Source organism: Echinops telfairi, unplaced genomic scaffold (assembly GCF_000313985.2).
Source record: "Echinops telfairi isolate 266 unplaced genomic scaffold, ASM31398v2 ScPeMD7_7465;HRSCAF=8503, whole genome shotgun sequence".
Lineage (NCBI taxonomy): Eukaryota > Metazoa > Chordata > Mammalia > Afrosoricida > Tenrecidae > Echinops > Echinops telfairi.
The window spans coordinates 9,010,660-9,028,165 of NW_022111365.1; the positions used below are offsets into that span (position 1 = coordinate 9,010,660).

Sequence of the window (17,506 nt, forward strand, 5' to 3'; positions counted from 1 at the left end):
CAACAGCAGTCATCCTCAAGTGCTCAGGAGATAATCCTGCACCAATTAAATTGGAGAGACTATTCTTGCTAATATGCAGTTGGTTTTAAAACTAGACTTGCTGCTGAACTCCGGATGACAGTGTTTAACTAGACAAATGCCCCATCTTGAGCACATCTGCAAACCAAGACTGAGGACTCTGTCAATTGCCAGAGACCTTCATGAAGATGGTGCATGGCTCTAATTGCCTGCTGGGCATAAATATCGACGGGGCTATGCAAATGCAGAACATCTGCCTTGCAAGTCTGTTGCTCAGTGTCTCCAAGCAGGCACCCAGGCAAGCCGGCGGCTCGGGAGCTTTCTGAGCCACCATCCTTTTCCTACAAATTGACAAGTGCTGCAGTCTTCCAGACTCGGGGCTGAGTGTTTAATTAAATTTCCAGACCAGGATAACTCTGTTGGCTTCTCCTGGGATTAGGGGGGCTCTGTGGGAAGGAAGTCCTGAGAAGATGTGCAGCTCCCTCTGGGGCCTCCAGCTCTTCTTTCGTCCTTTCGTGACACCTAGGCCCAGCAGATCACAGGCTTGGAGGCCAGATGCTTTTAGAAGTTAACCCCAGCTCTCCCACTTACCACCTTTGTGATGTTATGCCTAACTTCGGGGGCATGCATCTTCATCTTCTGAAGATTTATAGCCGCAATGAGGCAGAAAGCACTTAAGTCAGGGTTCAACACCAAGCGGGAGCATGACATATGCTGGCTACTATGCTAATGAGTAGGTCTCCAGTTGGTGCTTCTGCAAACCAGGACCCCTTAACAGAATTCCACATAGCTGGCTACCTCCTTCTCCCAAAGCCGTCTTCCCTATTGCATCTTTGTGACTCATCTCCTGGCTTTCTTTTCACTATTCTGCGGTCCTCTTCATTCTTTCTCTACATGACCCGAGGGCTTCTGTTCTTCTATTTCTGGATGATCTCATCCAGGCCTATGACTTTAAATATCACTTACATGTTGATGGCTCTCAGATTTATCTCTTTGGCTCGACCTCTCCTCTGAGCTTCAGACACATAGATCTAACATGACATCTCCAATTAGATGACTCAAGGCATCTCAAACCTAATATATTTGGAAACGATTTATCCATTCCATAGTTATTCCCCCAACATGTTTCCCATCTCAGTAAATGCTACCACTATCCACCCAATTGCTCAAACAAAAAACCCCTAGTGATCATTTCCACTTCTCTTTTCCTTCTTACTGATTCTAATTCTACTTCCAAAATATATCCAGACTGAATTCATCTCTTTTCATTTTCATTCCCATCTCTAAACCAAGCTCCCATAATCTTTCATTTTTAAGTTTGAACAATCTCTTGCATAGTCTCTGTGTTCCCTTACTGTGGCTAGAAGGGATGACTAGGATTTCCTCCCATAGCTGCGGACACAATTGTTGCTAAATGGATGAACTGGGTTTCTAACAGGAAGGCCCGAGTTTGCTCTCTTTGCTGGTGCAAGCAACAGCATTTCAATTCAGAAAGAGAAATCAAATGCCATTAACAAATTAATTTCAATTAGTTTATGCCTAAGCACTCAGGCCTGAGGGTAATCCTGGTCAGTCTTAGAGGGAGATGACATGGACCTGACCACTAATAAAGTGGAGACCATAGAAGAAGCAGAAGTGATTGTGCCTATCTCTGTCCCTAGATGGAAGAGAAGTGGGATCGGATCACATTGTGATCTCCCATGGGAATACATTCACTCGCAAATGGGGTTGTGTGCTATTCAATTAATTCTGACTCATAGCAGCCTCCCATGGGAATGAATTCACTCGCAAATGGTGTTGTGTGCTATTCAATTAATTCTGACTCATAGCAGCCTAGTGTGACGGATTAGGTTGGCCTTACAGGACTTCCTAAGCTGTAATATTTATAGGAACAAATTCCTAACTTTATTTTTTGTCCCATGGAGCAGGTTGTGGGTTAGAACTGTTGACTTTTGGGTTAGTAGCTGAGCATTAGCTATTACCTGTCCAGGGCTCCTCTTTCAAATGAGTGACTAAGTTCTTAACTTGGTGGTCAGGTCCATAGGAACAGGGTCAGTGCCACCTCCTTGTGGCAGTGTCACCTGCCATGAGGACTGAGTATGCAGCAAGTACCCAATAACTGAATGTAGTAATACTTCATTCTTCATTTCAACAAATATAATTCAGTCCCTACTGTGCTGGGCACAGCAGATTTATGTGGAAAATCAAACAAACAAGGACGCTATTCTCCTGGACTTTAGAGGCTAGAGGTGGAAGACATACAGTAAATGTTTATCAAATAAATGAAAATCAACTTTTAGAGAATGAGAAATAAAACCAAGACAATGACACGAGACTCTGGGGCAGTATACAGGTATGAGAAAGGGACATGCAAAGGGTCCTGAGGTGTTGACTCCGAAACTGATGTTACCAAGAGCCAGCCATGCCTGCAGAGAAAACCTCCAAGGGAGGGGGGACCAGAAAGTACAATTTCTTGTCCTTACCCCTTTCTCACCTCCTAGGATGTCTAGCACAACCACCGCTTGGAAACCTGCTGAGCAGGCTGATCTGATTCCTCCTGAGCTGGCAGCTTTGCCCAGTGTCCACCTGCCTGGGTTTCCAAGACTGTAACTCTTTATGGGAGTAGAACATCTCTACTTCCTCCCACTGAGCGCCTGGTGGCTTCGAACTGCTAATGTTATGGCTAGTAGCCCAACGCTTAATCCACAGGGACAGTTCTACTCTGTCCTAAAGGGTAGCTGTTAGTCAGAACTGACTCGATGGTAGTGAGTTTGGCTTTCTGGAACCAGTTCCTGGGATAGGGGCTATTTCTGGATTTGAAAAATAGTTTTAGAATATTACTGGCTTTCTTTCAGGAATGCCTAGAGATTTTCACGAAAGCAATACCCCAGCAGAAAGAAAGATAAAGATCCATTTAAAGGTGTAAAGTCCCTGGACTTTTCACTACCCGCAGATCCCCAGCGACCGGACCACCAAAATGAGCCTCACCCCTGCCCTCCAGGAACCGCGATGACTTCACTGCAGTCATCTTCTTTTGGCTCAAACAACCATATCCAAGAATCGTTGTACAACTACAGCTCTAGATAGCGTGTGTCTTTCTCCTGGTCAGTCTTGCCCAGAAAGCCACAAGGTGCAAGTGAATGGTGGGCACAATAGGGTTTGTCCTTTTACCTAAAACTCACTGGCATCAAATCAATGCTAACTCATAGCCATCCCTTGTGGATTTCTGAGACGGAAACTGTTACCGGAGTAGAAAGCCTAGTCTTTCTCCCGCGGAGGGGCTGGTGGTTTCGAACAACCGACCATTCGAATGGCAGCCCAATGAATAAGGCTCCTGCAGTGGCCTCTGGAAGGGCTGGTCATCTGCTGTGTGTGGTGGTGATGAATCCATGGCCCCAGACCCTGGAGGATGAGGGTGAGATGAGCATGGATAGGTGCCAGGCGCTGCTGCTAACCTTTCACGAGGACAGTCCTGGCCTCGGCCCAATCACTCCTCCCGTCTGACGTCAGCAGGCCGATTGGAGGCAAGCGCTCGTCCTCGTTGGAAGCCATTTTGACTATCTTTCTCAACTGAGTGAACAGATCCCCCTCACTGAGACGGCGGAAATTAATGACAACGTCTAAGACAAAGAACTGTGGGAAAACAGGTCAAACATGTCACTCGTGGCTGCAGAGCTCCGCACGGGGGCCCAAGTGACAACTTTAGCTGGATCGAGGGATCGATATCACACCTAGGTCCCCTAGTACTTGGTGTTCTGAGTGGTAACAATGTCGGGACCAACTTAAAACTATTCAAAGATAAAACTTCACTAAAAGAAAACGTGGTTTTGTGCTATGTAGTTCATGTAAAACCATCGTATTTGTGGACATCTGAGTTCTCATTGTTGGAGGAGTATAAATTGGTATAACTCCTCTTAAAAGACAGGGTCTATGAAATTTTTTAAAAATGTTTGTATTTTATGACTCAGCAAACAATTATATTTTTAAAACATAATTTAGTCTAAGGTTTAGGAACATGTCCACCTGTGTACACCAGAAGACAGATCGAGGAATGTGCATATCTTTGCAATAGCAAACAGTAAAAACAACCTAAATGTTCTCCAGTAGGGAATGGCTAAGTAAAATGTCTTTGTCCAATGCATTTACCCAGCAGTTGGAAGGGATGACAGGACAAGGGCAAACACACGGATGAGAGGACAACAAAGCAAGTCAGAAGATTAAAAATGAAAACCAACACACAAAATGCTGTGTGCAGACATGTGCATATACATATGCACACTTCCATTTGCTTTTGGCGTAAGCCTGTGGAGCTTCAGGATATAGCTTTGATGGAAAGGGCATTATCCCTTGACATAGGTCAAAATACCATTTTTGTCAGGCCGAAAGAGTCCCCTGCCTAGCCCTGAGCCATAGACTGAGTCCAGAACAGGTGTTCCTTGAGCAATTTTGGATTGGATGAAGACTGCGGTGACTAGGGGAAGAGTTGCCTTGAAGCTTTGAAAGAAGTGTTCTTATTTTGCGACCGCCCAGCCAGGGTGTGGGGTGGACTGGGATGCCTCTGGTTAGACTGGACTTAGGACCGGAGATGCTGCCTTCAGATGGCAGACATTCACTGAGCTCTCGGTTTACTGAAAATGTGAAATAAGCCCGAGAATATATAATCTTAAAACAATTACCAAAGAAGCACATGGGCGGTTATCATGAAACATGGTTTGTAATTATTTAAGCAAAACCAATACAGAACAAAAAGACTTTCACCTTTTTCGTCAGATAAAATATGTATGTGAACTCTTTACATGTAGAATCTACAGTCTGGTGGGCAGTGAGAGGAGATCTGGAGCCTTCTTCCTCGGCCTGTTCCCTGGTCCTACAGCTCCCTTATTGGGCTCTTCTAAGGACAGACTTGGACTCATAGCACTGGCCAAACCTAGGAGTCTTGCTAACCTATCTGACTTGCAAGCTATCTGACTTCTCTGAGTGACATGTCCTCTGGTGGTATGCAAATTCTAAGGCTCCACCTTCCGGATGGATCACTGTGGGGATCACATGGGATAAATGTGTTTAAATGCTGAACCCGCAGCCGGCACACCCAGTCAGTCTAACTGTAACTTTGTCTGTCTGTGATCTCCAGGAGGGGAACGAGTTGGGTAATACTTTTGGGATGGGTAGGTCATAACCACACAGGGCTTGTATTCAGGATCAGTAGCCCAAGAAGGGCTTCTTTCTACCTGTCTGACTTTGGGGGATGCAGATGTGAGTCCAAATGAGTATCCCATAATTCATAGTTCTTCTTGTTTTTAGAGCCAATCAGTGGAGATTTGCTGATAGGAGTCAGAAGACCCAAGTTCTGGGCCATTCCATCCTGCTTGCGATGAGATGAACACTGTGCGGCTATTGCTGGTCTGACAACCCTCCTTGACCTAAGGGACAGGGGTGGGAGAGGCTGCTTACCTGGTTTTGACAGGCTACAATGACATGCTCAGGCTCAGGCATGATGCTGCTCTTCTGGGCTACCAGTATATCCTGAGTGTGACCAGGTAGACGGTAGGAGGAAAAGAGCCCATAATATTGTTTCATACAAAGCGGTTGTCCTGACAGCTGGCCCTTTGCACAGTCGACGGGAATGGAATGGCTGGAAGGGCAGATAGGTAAGAGAAGGGACAAGGAATCAGGATCAGGCAAAACGGGGCACAAAAACTAAACCTGCATAGTAATAGGCATCAAAAAGGTAAATCTCCACTTACTTATAGTCAAGGTGTGTCCCATTTTTTCCCAAAGGAATGTGCTAGAATTTTCTCAAATCTCTACCAACGCATCCCCATCCTGCCTCATACATTGCCATCTCGACCCTCAGTGACTTTGCTTGCTTAGGCTGATCTTTGCTGAACCTGCCCTTGCACCCACCCATCCTCTTCATTCATCTATTTAGAAAACCTTTTTCCTTCCGGAGCCTCCTCCTCCATCACTGTAACACTCTGGGTACTTTAAAGAAACACATCCACAGAAACTCACGTCTAAGAGAGAGTTTTATAAAAAGGTTAAGTGTGCATCAAGAAAACATCCAAACCCAGTGCTGCCCAAGCCCACAAGTCCAACATTCACCCATATCCAACATCAATCCACAAAGTCCTCCTCCATCTCACAAAACAGACTGCAAGAGGAAAGCCGAGTCAGTGAATGTGTAAGCATCTCAACGCTGGCAGGGGCCTCCACACGGCTGCTCCAGCACCCAGGGCTACATCGGGGTAGGTCCATGTGGCTTCTCCTTGGGGATGTCTTGCAGGAAGTCAGCCTTGCTAGCTGAAGCAGGGAACTGCTAAGGCAGCTGCACCCTGGTGCAACCATCAGAAGGCAAGAGACCCGAGAACTCAAAAGGCAAAGCTCCCTGAGCCATTTATCACCCCCATCCTTCAATTAACCCCACATGTGTTTATCGGCCAGGTTGGCACAATAAACTAACGACCTCAATCACCTCTTCTAAAAGTCTCCTCTGAGTTCAAGGCAGAGAGTTTACTCTCCCCTGTGGTCTCAATATGTCTTGTGGTCCTTTCTTTCTCTCTCTTCTTGCCTTTTCTTCCATCCATCAATCCATTCATTTGTTCAGCCAAAAAATATTTGCTGAGCATCTCTTCTGTACCAGGCACCATTCTGGTATGCAGGGATATGACAGCCAATTAGATAGGTGAATTTTCTCCTCTAATGGAGTGCACGTTCTGGGATGCAGAGGCAAGGAGTAGATGCCAAATAACAAAGCAGGAAACAAGCTATTTTGTATTAGTGACACAGAACAATGAGATGGTGACTAGCAGGAGAGGAGGAGGTTTCAGGGGTGGTCATACAGAGTATGGATGAGCTGGGTCTTAAGACTAGGAGGCAGCCCTGAGAAGAGTCAGGGCCAGTGGGTGTCTTGTAACCCTGCTACTGCTATTGAACCCAATATTTCAGAATGAACCCACAAAAGAATGAGAGCAAAAATTTATTCATTATTATTTTTTTTTTACATTTTCCTTTAAATTTTATTTGTTTTTTTAAAAATTATTTTATTGGGGGCTCGTACAATTCTCATCACAATCCATACATACATCCATTGTGTCAAGCACATATGCACATTTGCTGCCCTCATCATTCTCAAAACATTTGCCTCCCACTCTATCCCCTAATATCAGTTGCCCATTTCCCCCTCCCTCCCCACTCCTCCCTCCCTCATGAACCCTTCATAGTTCATAAATTATTATAGTTTTGTCATAAGTTACCCTGTCCGATGTTTCCCTCTGCTCTGCTGTCCATCCCCCAGGGGGGAGCCATACTTAGATTCTTGTATTAGTTCCCCCTTTCTACCCCACATTCCCTCCACCCTCCAGGCATGGCCCCTCTCACCACTGGTCCTGAAGGAGTCATCTATCCTGGATTCTCTGTGTTTCCAGTTGGAGAGCAAAAATTTAGAGGAAACACAGAGACCTTTGTAGCAACCCAACATAGGATAATAAAATATCTGGCTTCTGTTTTGAATCTTTGCACCTTTTGTTTAGTTACTGGTTATGCAAATTTTTATAAAATTGAAAACAGAACAAAGGGGTCTTTTACCAAAGACTGTCTGAGAACATTTATGAAAAGTAAAAAGGAAGTCTACGGGTTGAAACATCATGAAGAGAAAGCTAGCGTGGTCATAAAGATTCAGATTATGCACAACCTGATGCGTGGAGGTAAGAAATTTTCATTTTATTCTCCAGGCAACAGAAGCCACAAGAAGGCTTTCGTGTTTAGTGGCATGTTTCCATCTATGTTTTGCTTTTTTGGTGACCCTGATTGCATGGGAAGAGCAAGAGGGGAGGCTGCAGCTGAGATGGGAAGGTGATGTGGGTTGTGGGTAAGAGAAAGAGACTGATTCAGGAGGGCTGGCCGACAGCACCTGTGATAAAAGGGATCTGCGGCTAGAGGAGCCAGGCGACATCTGGATTTCTGGATTTCTGGATTTACCACCTAGCTATGTGTTAATGCATTTACTGAGATGACATGATAGGGTCAGGTCAACTGGGGCTTTGAAAGGGTATCAAAATGTCTACAGAGGAAAGCTCATTACAGTGAGCAAAATGTCCCAGGGGGGCTGGGAGAGGGAATGGAGCTATGGGCAAGACAGACAGATAAGCAGACCAAAAATACAGCATCTACTCATCCACTGCTAAGCACTGGTATTATGAGGGATAAGGCTATATGAAATCAGAGCCTGGGTACAGAGAAATCGGAGTTCTGAGCTGGAGGAAGAGTCTTCCTCAAAACAAGCCATTCGAAAGACAAAGACTCTGAGTGGATTAATTAGACTTGCTCAAAGATAACACATGAAGTATTGTGGGTGTTGGAATTCAAACTGAGCTCTGCCCACTCCAGAGTCCAAGACCTGAGCTGCTCTGCTATGGATCTTGGGACCCTCTTGTTTCCTGGAGTGACTGTGATTCTGAGCTTTTGCTCCAAGGTTGGGCAAAGATTGAATTCTCATGCTGACGTTTGATGCCTTTATTTTCACTGTCTGGGGACCCTGACTTCTCCAGGCCCTCTCCCTCTTGCTACTGCTTCTAGACAGGAGAGGAAATTTCCTCCTAAATCAGTAACATTTCACTGAGTTTATGCAGCTCTCTCTACCTGTCAGAATACTTCCATGTCTATGAGTCATCTATACCATTCTTCAAGCTTGGTGGGTTTGAAAAGATAGAGGCTCAAGGTGAGGAAACTCTACTTGCCCACGTTGCAAGTGGACCTCCCTTCTCCTCACTCCGATTCTTCTTTCTCTACCTTCAGATGTGCTCTCTGATTCCTGACACACTAATCATGCCACATGTGACTCTGGGAGGCACAAAGGAAGGAAGAGGGGGTTTTCTAAGAGATTAAGGAAGGGTGATGCTACTTTAGTAAAACAAACTGTTCCTAGTCAGGCCAGTTGGGGTTATAGCCATCAAAATGCTGTGGGAATTGGGGGGCAGTGAACGCACAAATGGGGCTTGGGACATCCAGAAGGCAGAACGCTGCTGTCTAGTGCAGCGGAAAGACAGAGGCATAAACAATTGTGCTACGCAGGCTTTAGCCTGCCTAGCCGGTGGCAGTCCTACCTGTCCAGCAGAGCCTTGTAGCTGAGCACACCAGAGATGAGGTTGGCTGCAAACCTGCAAAGAGAAATTGGGGCTCAATCTTTCTTCTCAGGAGCCAGCCTCCCCTCTTTTCCTTTTTCCCTCTCTCTCCCATCTTCCTTCTCCCCCTTTCCCTTTCTTTCTTCCTCCCTCCCTCTCTTCTTTCCCATCCCACACCCTCCCTTTTAAATGCAAAGATCACCACAAAGACTGGTGTTACACTACTCAGATATGCCACCTGCTCCCGCCTCCCCCTGCCCATCCTTCACTAAATGCTGTCAGCCCTTCACAAACTTTGGATTAAAAAGGGTCCCTTGGAAAGAGATGGGGTGAGGCAGATCTCAGGGGGAGGAAAGGAAATCAAAAGAGTGAATGAGGCAAAGGGAGGGAGGGGGAGCCAGGAAAAGCAACGGAAGGGACTGGATTGAGGGGGTAGGGCTCTTCCTGACTTTATGGAACGCAGCTCTACTCTGACAAATATGGGGTCACCATGAGGTGTAATTAACTCTTTGACAACTGGTTAGTGCTAATGAAAAGGAAGGCTGGGGGAAAAAAGGCGTCCAGAACAGGGGCCAGGGGACTGTCCTATCTTAGTTGTCCACAGATGAGGAGTTCCAGCTTAATTGCACTGGGAGGAGATTAGCCACTTGCAAGCCATTTGGAGAACTGTTTTCAGAGCTCTTTCAGCCATTCTCCGACTTCAGTCAGTCTGAGACCCACCTCAGGGAGTGGGAATGGTCTCAGCCTGGCTGAACCCCACCGGAGAATGAGAGATGGGCTCCAGCTAATCTGAGGGCAAGCACTTGCTTTTCCCCCTTTCTCTTAACTGTTCCCATCCTGTAGCACATACTGGACATGAGATTAGGGACTCAGGTTTGGCTTTAAGAGTCCCTGCAAGGGACCCTCCCCTCATCACCATTCCTGGTGTACAGCTCCCACCATCATCAATCAGCACTCCCCTCAGCTCATTGAGCTCTGAAATTGCAGCAGATGGTGGAGCTTTGGTGTGGCAGAAGCTGGCAGGGAGAAACCCATCCCCCTTGGGACCCTCTGTTTAGAGCTGGAGGTTTTGGAGGGCAGCAAAGAGGCTGTCAAAGATAGATGGGGCAGCATGTCCCCAGTTACTAGTAGCAGCGGGGTCTGAGGCACATGCCTCAGCTGACAGCCTCAGCCAGTGCACACCTGGGGGCCCGTGACCTACATGTGTGCCCCCCTTCCTCAAATAAACATAAAAGTCAAGTGTTCATTATCCATTGCAGCCTCACTGCACCTCATCTCCTCCCCAACCAGCTGTTGTCACTGGAAGAGACACTGCCTCAGGGACATTGACCAGATCCTCTACCCTCAGTATTCCCAAGGTGTGGGCCCAAGAGCTCCTGACTCACCTCAACTGGTCATTGGTGTCCTGGAAGTTCTGTTGTGCAAAGATCAAAGCTGGGCTGGAGTTGACAGGCAGGGCCAGGCGGTTATTGAGATACATGTCGTTCAGCCAGTACTCAGACACCTGCCAGGGAGGACAGAAGTGATAGCATGACCTGTTAGGTGGGTGGTTCCAGAGTCTACAATTCTCTCCAAGTGAGGATTCTGTCAGTTCACATCCTGTCAGCTTCAAGGAAACAGTGGGGGCCCTTCTTTGGAGTATGCATTTCATTCACTTCACAATGTGTACCCCGATCTACCGCGCCTGCCCTTATCTCTGTCCCATGCCTGTTTCCTTTCTTCCAATATAGTTTCTCAGCTTGGTTCTTGGGTTCATCCGTCTTGTCCCCATATCTATCCTTAGGAGTGTCATATCCCTGCCCTTAATTCCTGTGTATTTCCTCATCCTAATCTCTATTCCCATCTGTCCCCCCCATCCTTGTCCTCCTGTCTTTACCTCATCTCTCTTATTCTCATGTCTATCTGTCCCTCATTTGTGTCTTCCTATTTGTCCCAAGATCTCCTCTTTCCCAATAGTTATCCCCATCTCTTCTCTCTGTCCTCATCTCTACTTCCCACCCTCACATCTTGTTTGTCCCTCACTCTCATCTTTTACAGTCTCTTATCTCTCTTCCATCGTTAACCCATTTCTGTCCCCGCATCTGAGCCCTCCTTGTTACCTCCCTGTCCTCCATCCAAACCTGTCTGTCTTTCCTTTCTGCCTCCTGCCTCCTCTGCGTGGGTCCACTGCCCCCAGTGTGCCCATTCCCAAGCCAGTTACACTCAGCAGCCTAACACCTCCTACCCAGTTAGCTGTCTTCTCCCGTCGCTCCAGAAGCTTTTGTTGCAGGGCCTCACCAAGGCCACCAGGGGCTCCAAACTCTTGAACAATTGCTTGGCTCTTTCTGAACTGCTCCTCAGGCACCAGATGCTTCATGCACTGCAGGTAAGTGGCCAGAGTCTTTTGCAGAGGGGGTACTGGCAGTTTGGGTAGGCACTGGAAGAAAGAGATGAAGTTAGGCTTGTCCTTGTCCTTATGTGTGGCCCCTACCCATTTTTTTAATTGATCCCCAATAACTATCCTCTGCCCTACATTTTTTTTCTATTCTTATTCCCTATCCTCGGATCTGTGTGTTTTCAAGTTATAGCTCAGCAGAATTATTAACTTTGGGAAATCCTATTTGAGGTCTTCACCCCTTCCCAAATTCACTGCCAAATTCAAATCAAAGGAAAAAAGGTTGATTGGCATCAGACAGACCTAGGTTCATACCCTGACCTAGTTACTAACCAATTGTGTGTCCTTGGTCAAGTCACCCCACCTTTTTATGTTTCAGTATCTTTCCTATAAAAGCCCCCATTTCACAGGATCAAAGAGACACTGAGTGGGAAGGTGATTATACATCATAAAGGGTGGGACTACTCCATGAAGCATGAAATACTCCCGGCTACTGGTGATGTTGGCTGCTGGTCACTCTTAATTTAAGGACTGTTCTTAGCTGGGGCTTCAGAAGCTAATGAATCTTTGGAACCCCCAGGATACTGTTCTAAAGAGGAGAGTTGGACAGGTCAATGATGTTTGAATGGTAGAAACCATATGTTAGTGTTGCTCTAATAACCAGAATTCTGGAAAATTTCTCCTGGAAAACTGACACATGGCCTGAGCTCCTTGTTAAATCCATGCTAGGGTTATCAAATCCAATCAGGAGCATTTCATTCCATGTATCTATGGATAGTTCATCCTCTCCCAAATCCCACTAAGTCTTCATTTCCTCATTTATGTGACAAAAGTAACAATTCCTACCTGAGAGAGATTTAAGAGAATTACACGAGATTTAAGAGAATCAAAAACTGGTCTCAAACAGGGACATCATAAAATAGTACGTGTTTTCTTCCTGTCAGCTTCATAATTCTCTTACTGTCCCTCACTTGCTCTCTTTTCCATCCTTTCCCTCTCCTTCTCCATCACTTAAACTAGCTGCTGTGGAGTCATTCTGACTCATGGTGAGCCCATGTGTGTTAGAGGAGAGCTATGGGATTGGTTTACTGGATTTGAAGGGTTAGGACCATGGTCTTTTTGGACAAGTTGGTAAATTGCCACGATATAATTCATAGAGATTATGGGGTCTTAAAAGCTGGGGAGCAGCCATTGAAGATATAATTACTGGTCTCTATTCATCTGGAAAAAAGGAAATTAAAGAAACCAAGGACTCAAAGAAGAAACTATTCCACAGGACTAAAAGCCCAATTGACAATGGCCCCATCTAGATGGAGAACAGAATCAGGTGAAACCTGACTATCAGTACCAAACATCTGATCAGGTACAGAATAGAAGGTTCTGGATAGAAAGGAAGAAATATGTAGAACTCACTCAAAATTGCAAGCTTTCAATAAAAGATGTAGCTCAGAAAGATGTGATACTTTGACCCACAGCAACACAGATGTGAAATAAACAGATATACAAGAATTCTGAATCTCCTCGAAAGTAGAAATATGTGAGCCAAACAGTAACTGAGAAAATTAATGGGTAGAACCCCTACATTGAGACCAGAAAGAGCAGTAGGTTCTCAATGGGCCAACTGCCAGCCAAACAGCACTCTCCCACAGCACAGAAAAACCTTAGGTCCACCCAAGAAAGAAAGAGGGGCCCCACTCCTTTGCTCTCCCCATCAGCTGGGTGTATGGTGGAATACCCAGGATCCAATCATGTCATAGAGAACCCCTCCTTCATACCTGGGACTGTGAACACATGCTCAAAGAAGGTAGCCCTGACCAGACCATTGCACACAGTAAGGGAAGCTAACAAAAGGGAAGCCAAATTTCACCAAGTCCTCTACAGCGGTTTAGGGTCTGGAGGGGACACAGGTTTACATAGTCATTCATGGGCAGTGACAGAGGATGCAATAAACCCAATTCTGGCACTTACCTCCAGTGATTAAAGGTAAAGACTCCTTCCAGTGCCCTGGGGCTAGAATGCCTCCACAGCAGGAGAACTGGCTAGAGCTTTCAGGTGTTTTCTTTTCCTTCTTTCTGTGTAGCTTTTTGCCTTGAGAAACAACTACTTCAATCATTGCACACCCGCTGGGAACCACCAAGATCAGTCTTAGGATGGAGGCCTTCACAAAAAGCAATGGCAGCTCTGATTTTGTGATCTAGTGTTTTTCTGTGATTTTGGCTTTTCTTCTTTTTAGTACGCCGCTCCCCCCCCATTTTCTCAGGCTTTGTTTTTAGTGTGGTGGGGGTGGGGAGGGAGGGTAGGGGCAGAGGGGAGAGAGGGGAGGTATGTTGATCTCATTTGGATGTGCCTTCTTATTTTGTTTATCATTGATCCTTTCTCGGAGTCAGCTGTTACAAAACCCAGCACCCCCTCCCCACCCCCTCCAACCTTCAAGAGCTACTAGTAGCTAGCCTAATACAAACTTAAAAATAATGCTTTCTTGAAGATGACAATTTCAGTACACATGAGAAAGTATGCTTAGGTAGTACAAAGGAGTGGCCAAAGCACTGAACCAACCAAGGGACCTTTTGAGGAGGAAAAGGCATGGAAACTACCTGTAATGGAGCTCAGAAGAATGATATTCAGGTGCTTTCAATACGTGGAGCTACAGAAAAGAAACATCAACAACGGGACAAGAAGATAGAAGAATTCAGCAAAATACTACAGAGAAATCTTTAGGACAACTGAAAAATTAGAAATCATACAAGACACCAGAGAGAAATCTTTAACCTTAAGGTATTAGGACGAGATAACACGTTGGAAGAGCAAAGCAGTCGAATTGAAGGAATAGAAGGTCTAATTAGTGACCTTGAAAACAAATCTCTCTAGACCAATTTACAAGAACAACCATTAAAAAAGCAAATTGAGAGTGAATAATTCTGTGGGAGACTATCAAGAGAACTAGCTTATGCCTTAAGAACATTCCAAAGCAAGAAGAATCAAACATGCCAGCAAAAACAAAACAAAACTAGAGTGAAAGTAATCCAGGAATGACTGGGAGAAAATGTTTCTAACACCATGAAAAGAGAAAATAACCATTCGAGAGATTGAAAGCAACCCTGGTAGGAATGACCCCCCAAATAATTCACCATGGCATGCTTTCCAATATCAAGGACAAGAAGAGAATCCTGAGAGAATTTTTTTTGGGGGGGTTGGGGGTGGGGAAAGTTAACTGAAAAGGAGAAACAATAAGAATAATCTCCTATTTTTTCAATAGAAACCATGCATACAGAAAGGCAATGAAAGGATATATATGAATCTCTGAAAGAAAAAATATTGCCATCCAATTACCTTACATCCAGCAAAATTATTCCTTAAATATGAGAAGAAATCGTCTTTTCAGACAAGGAAACTATTAAAGGACATTGCATTAACAAGACCAACTATACCAAAAATACTAAGGAGAATTCCTTGAGCAGAAAACCAACAACAAAAACAACCTGAACTCAATATGCAATACACCACCATCCAGAAATCAATTCACTAAAAGCAGTACTCAAAGTGAAACAGACTTACAGACGGAAAACTTGGAAAGAGACACCCCACAATGAAGACAACAATAAACTAACGGAAGGAACAGATTAGATACAAAATAATTGAATGTGTAGGAGGTTGAAGAGTACACAAAAGAAAATGAAAACTCTTAAATTTAGGAAGAAAATAATTTTTAAAAGGTCTTTGCATGAAAAAAAAAAAAGGTCTTTGCTTGATATACATTCTTTTTGAGGGCACATATAACATGTATCAGAACAGACTATATTTTAAGTCACAAAGTAAGCCTTAATAAATTGTAAAATGTCGAGATAATACAAACCATTTACTCAGACCACAATGCTATAAAATTAAGTCAATAATAAGAAAATTTTAAAAATCAAATGTGTGGGAATTAAATAACATTCTGCTTAAAAACTACCGATTAATTGAAGAAGTACAAAGTGTCGTTTTAAAGTTCCTCAATAAAAAATAAAAGGATAACAATATTATAATGGACTGTTCAAATTTGTACAAACAAATTTGAAAATCTAGAATGCACCCATTTCTAAAAGCACACTACCTACCTTAATTAATACAGGATTAACTAAAAGTACTACTTTTGCTGTGTCCTCAAAACATTTGGGACACAGTAAAAGTAGTACTGAGAGGGAACTTCTAATCAATCACATCCAAAAAGGAGACCCCAAATCAACACTTTAGCTCAATATCTTTATTAGAAAAAGAGCAGAAAAATAACACCACCACCCCCATCATCAGAAAAAAAGAAATAATAAAGATCAGTGCAAAAATAAATGAATCAAAAGTAGGGGGAAAATCAATAAAGCAAGAGGGTGGTGCTTTGAAAGAATTGAAAAATGGCAAACCATGGATAAACTTAACAAAGGAAGAGGATAAAATGCAAATATCACGAATAATAAATGAAATGGGCTATAATAAGAAAAACATGGAAACAACCAAAAATTCCAATTATAAAAGAACGGATAAAAAAAACCCTCTGGTACAATGGAACAATGACATTCTCTTAAACACCACAAGACATGTACAAAACTAGAGAGATCATATGCTTAGCAAAGTTAGTCAATCTTATAAAAGTAAATATTTAATGACACCATCTGTGTAAGGAAAAACAAAGAAAAAGAAATGCTTTTTTTTTTTCATCAAAAGATAACTTTAAAGACTATGAGGAAGCCAGGCATAGAGGTGGGGACACAGAGGGGGTGGGTAGGAAATTACAGAGGGAGGGAGGAGGGATACAAGAGAAAAAAAGAAAAGAGAACCATGTCCATGGTGGTAGTGGTGGTGGGGTTAAAGGGATATTATTTCTGATTTCATTTGCTGAGACAGGCTGTGCAACTATATAGAATATGCTTTAAAAAAAAAAAAAAGAGTGAAGGCTCATAGTCTTAAAAACTCTCCAGATTCCTTACCTTAATAATTTTTGAGTGGCTAAAAAGTCAGAAAAATAAAACTGAAGTGGATGTGGAGTTTTTAGTTACATAAAAGTTCATTTCAAACAGGTGAAAAAATGGGCAATAAGATGGATGACAACACAATAGAACCAATTGGGGAAAAAAGATAATAACACAATATTATAAAAGACTGTACTCTAACAAATTTGAAAATCTAGAATAAATGCATGCATTTCTAGAAACACACTACCTACCTTAATTAATGCAGGTTGATTTAGAAAAAATACAAAAGATATAACTCAAATATAAATAGATCTGGTCATTTAAAAATTCTTAACAACAAATAAAAGCCCAAGACAGACAGCATCACCAGGGAATTCTATCAAGTATTCAGAGAAGATTTGACACTAGTTCTAGAATTAGTCTAGAATATAGAAAAGGACAGTAAATTCAAGAACTCAACTTACAAAGCAACTTATATAACCCTGATACCCAAGCCAGTCAAAGATATCCCCAGAATAGGAAACTATAAACAAATATTCCTCATGAACATATATGCAAAAATTCTAACAAACTCATAGCCAATAGAACCCAATAGAATAGCACAACAAAAATATACATCATAGTAAGTGGGATTTACACAAGGTATGTAAGGATGGTTCAACATTAAAAAAAAAAAAATCAATGGTATCCACCATATAAAATAAATAAAACAAACTATGTGATCATATCAATTGATGCAGAAAGGCATTTGAAAAAATCCAACATCTGTTCCTAATAAAAGTATTCAATAAACTAGGAATAGAAGAGAGATTCATCCACATAGGAAAAGCCAATGGCCAATGGGGTGAAATCAAAAGAATTCCTCTGCAAACAGAAACCAGACAAGGATGCACTTTATCACCATTCTTTATTAATATAGTACTAGAAGAGCTATTGGACAACAAAAAGAAATAAAAGTCATCCCTTGAAGGTAATCAAGTGGCCATCAAGCTCAGAAGCAACAAAGCCCACATGGAAGAAGCACACCAGCCTATGCGATCACGAGGTGT

General features: G+C 43.5%; 1 protein-coding gene across 1 annotated transcript in view; it reads right to left on the bottom strand.

The window, feature by feature from the left end:
* CHAT (choline O-acetyltransferase) overlaps nt 1–17,506 on the bottom strand; it is a 56,339-nt gene that overhangs the window by 35,208 nt on the left and 3,625 nt on the right. Inside the window, exons 2-6 of the mRNA XM_004716258.2 lie at nt 11,362–11,553; nt 10,523–10,641; nt 9,120–9,173; nt 5,470–5,650; nt 3,474–3,651 (exon numbers count right to left, since the gene is read on the bottom strand). Coding sequence (XP_004716315.1) covers nt 3,474–3,651; nt 5,470–5,650; nt 9,120–9,173; nt 10,523–10,641; nt 11,362–11,553 — 724 coding nt within the window. The remainder of the gene's footprint in view (nt 1–3,473; nt 3,652–5,469; nt 5,651–9,119; nt 9,174–10,522; nt 10,642–11,361; nt 11,554–17,506) is intronic.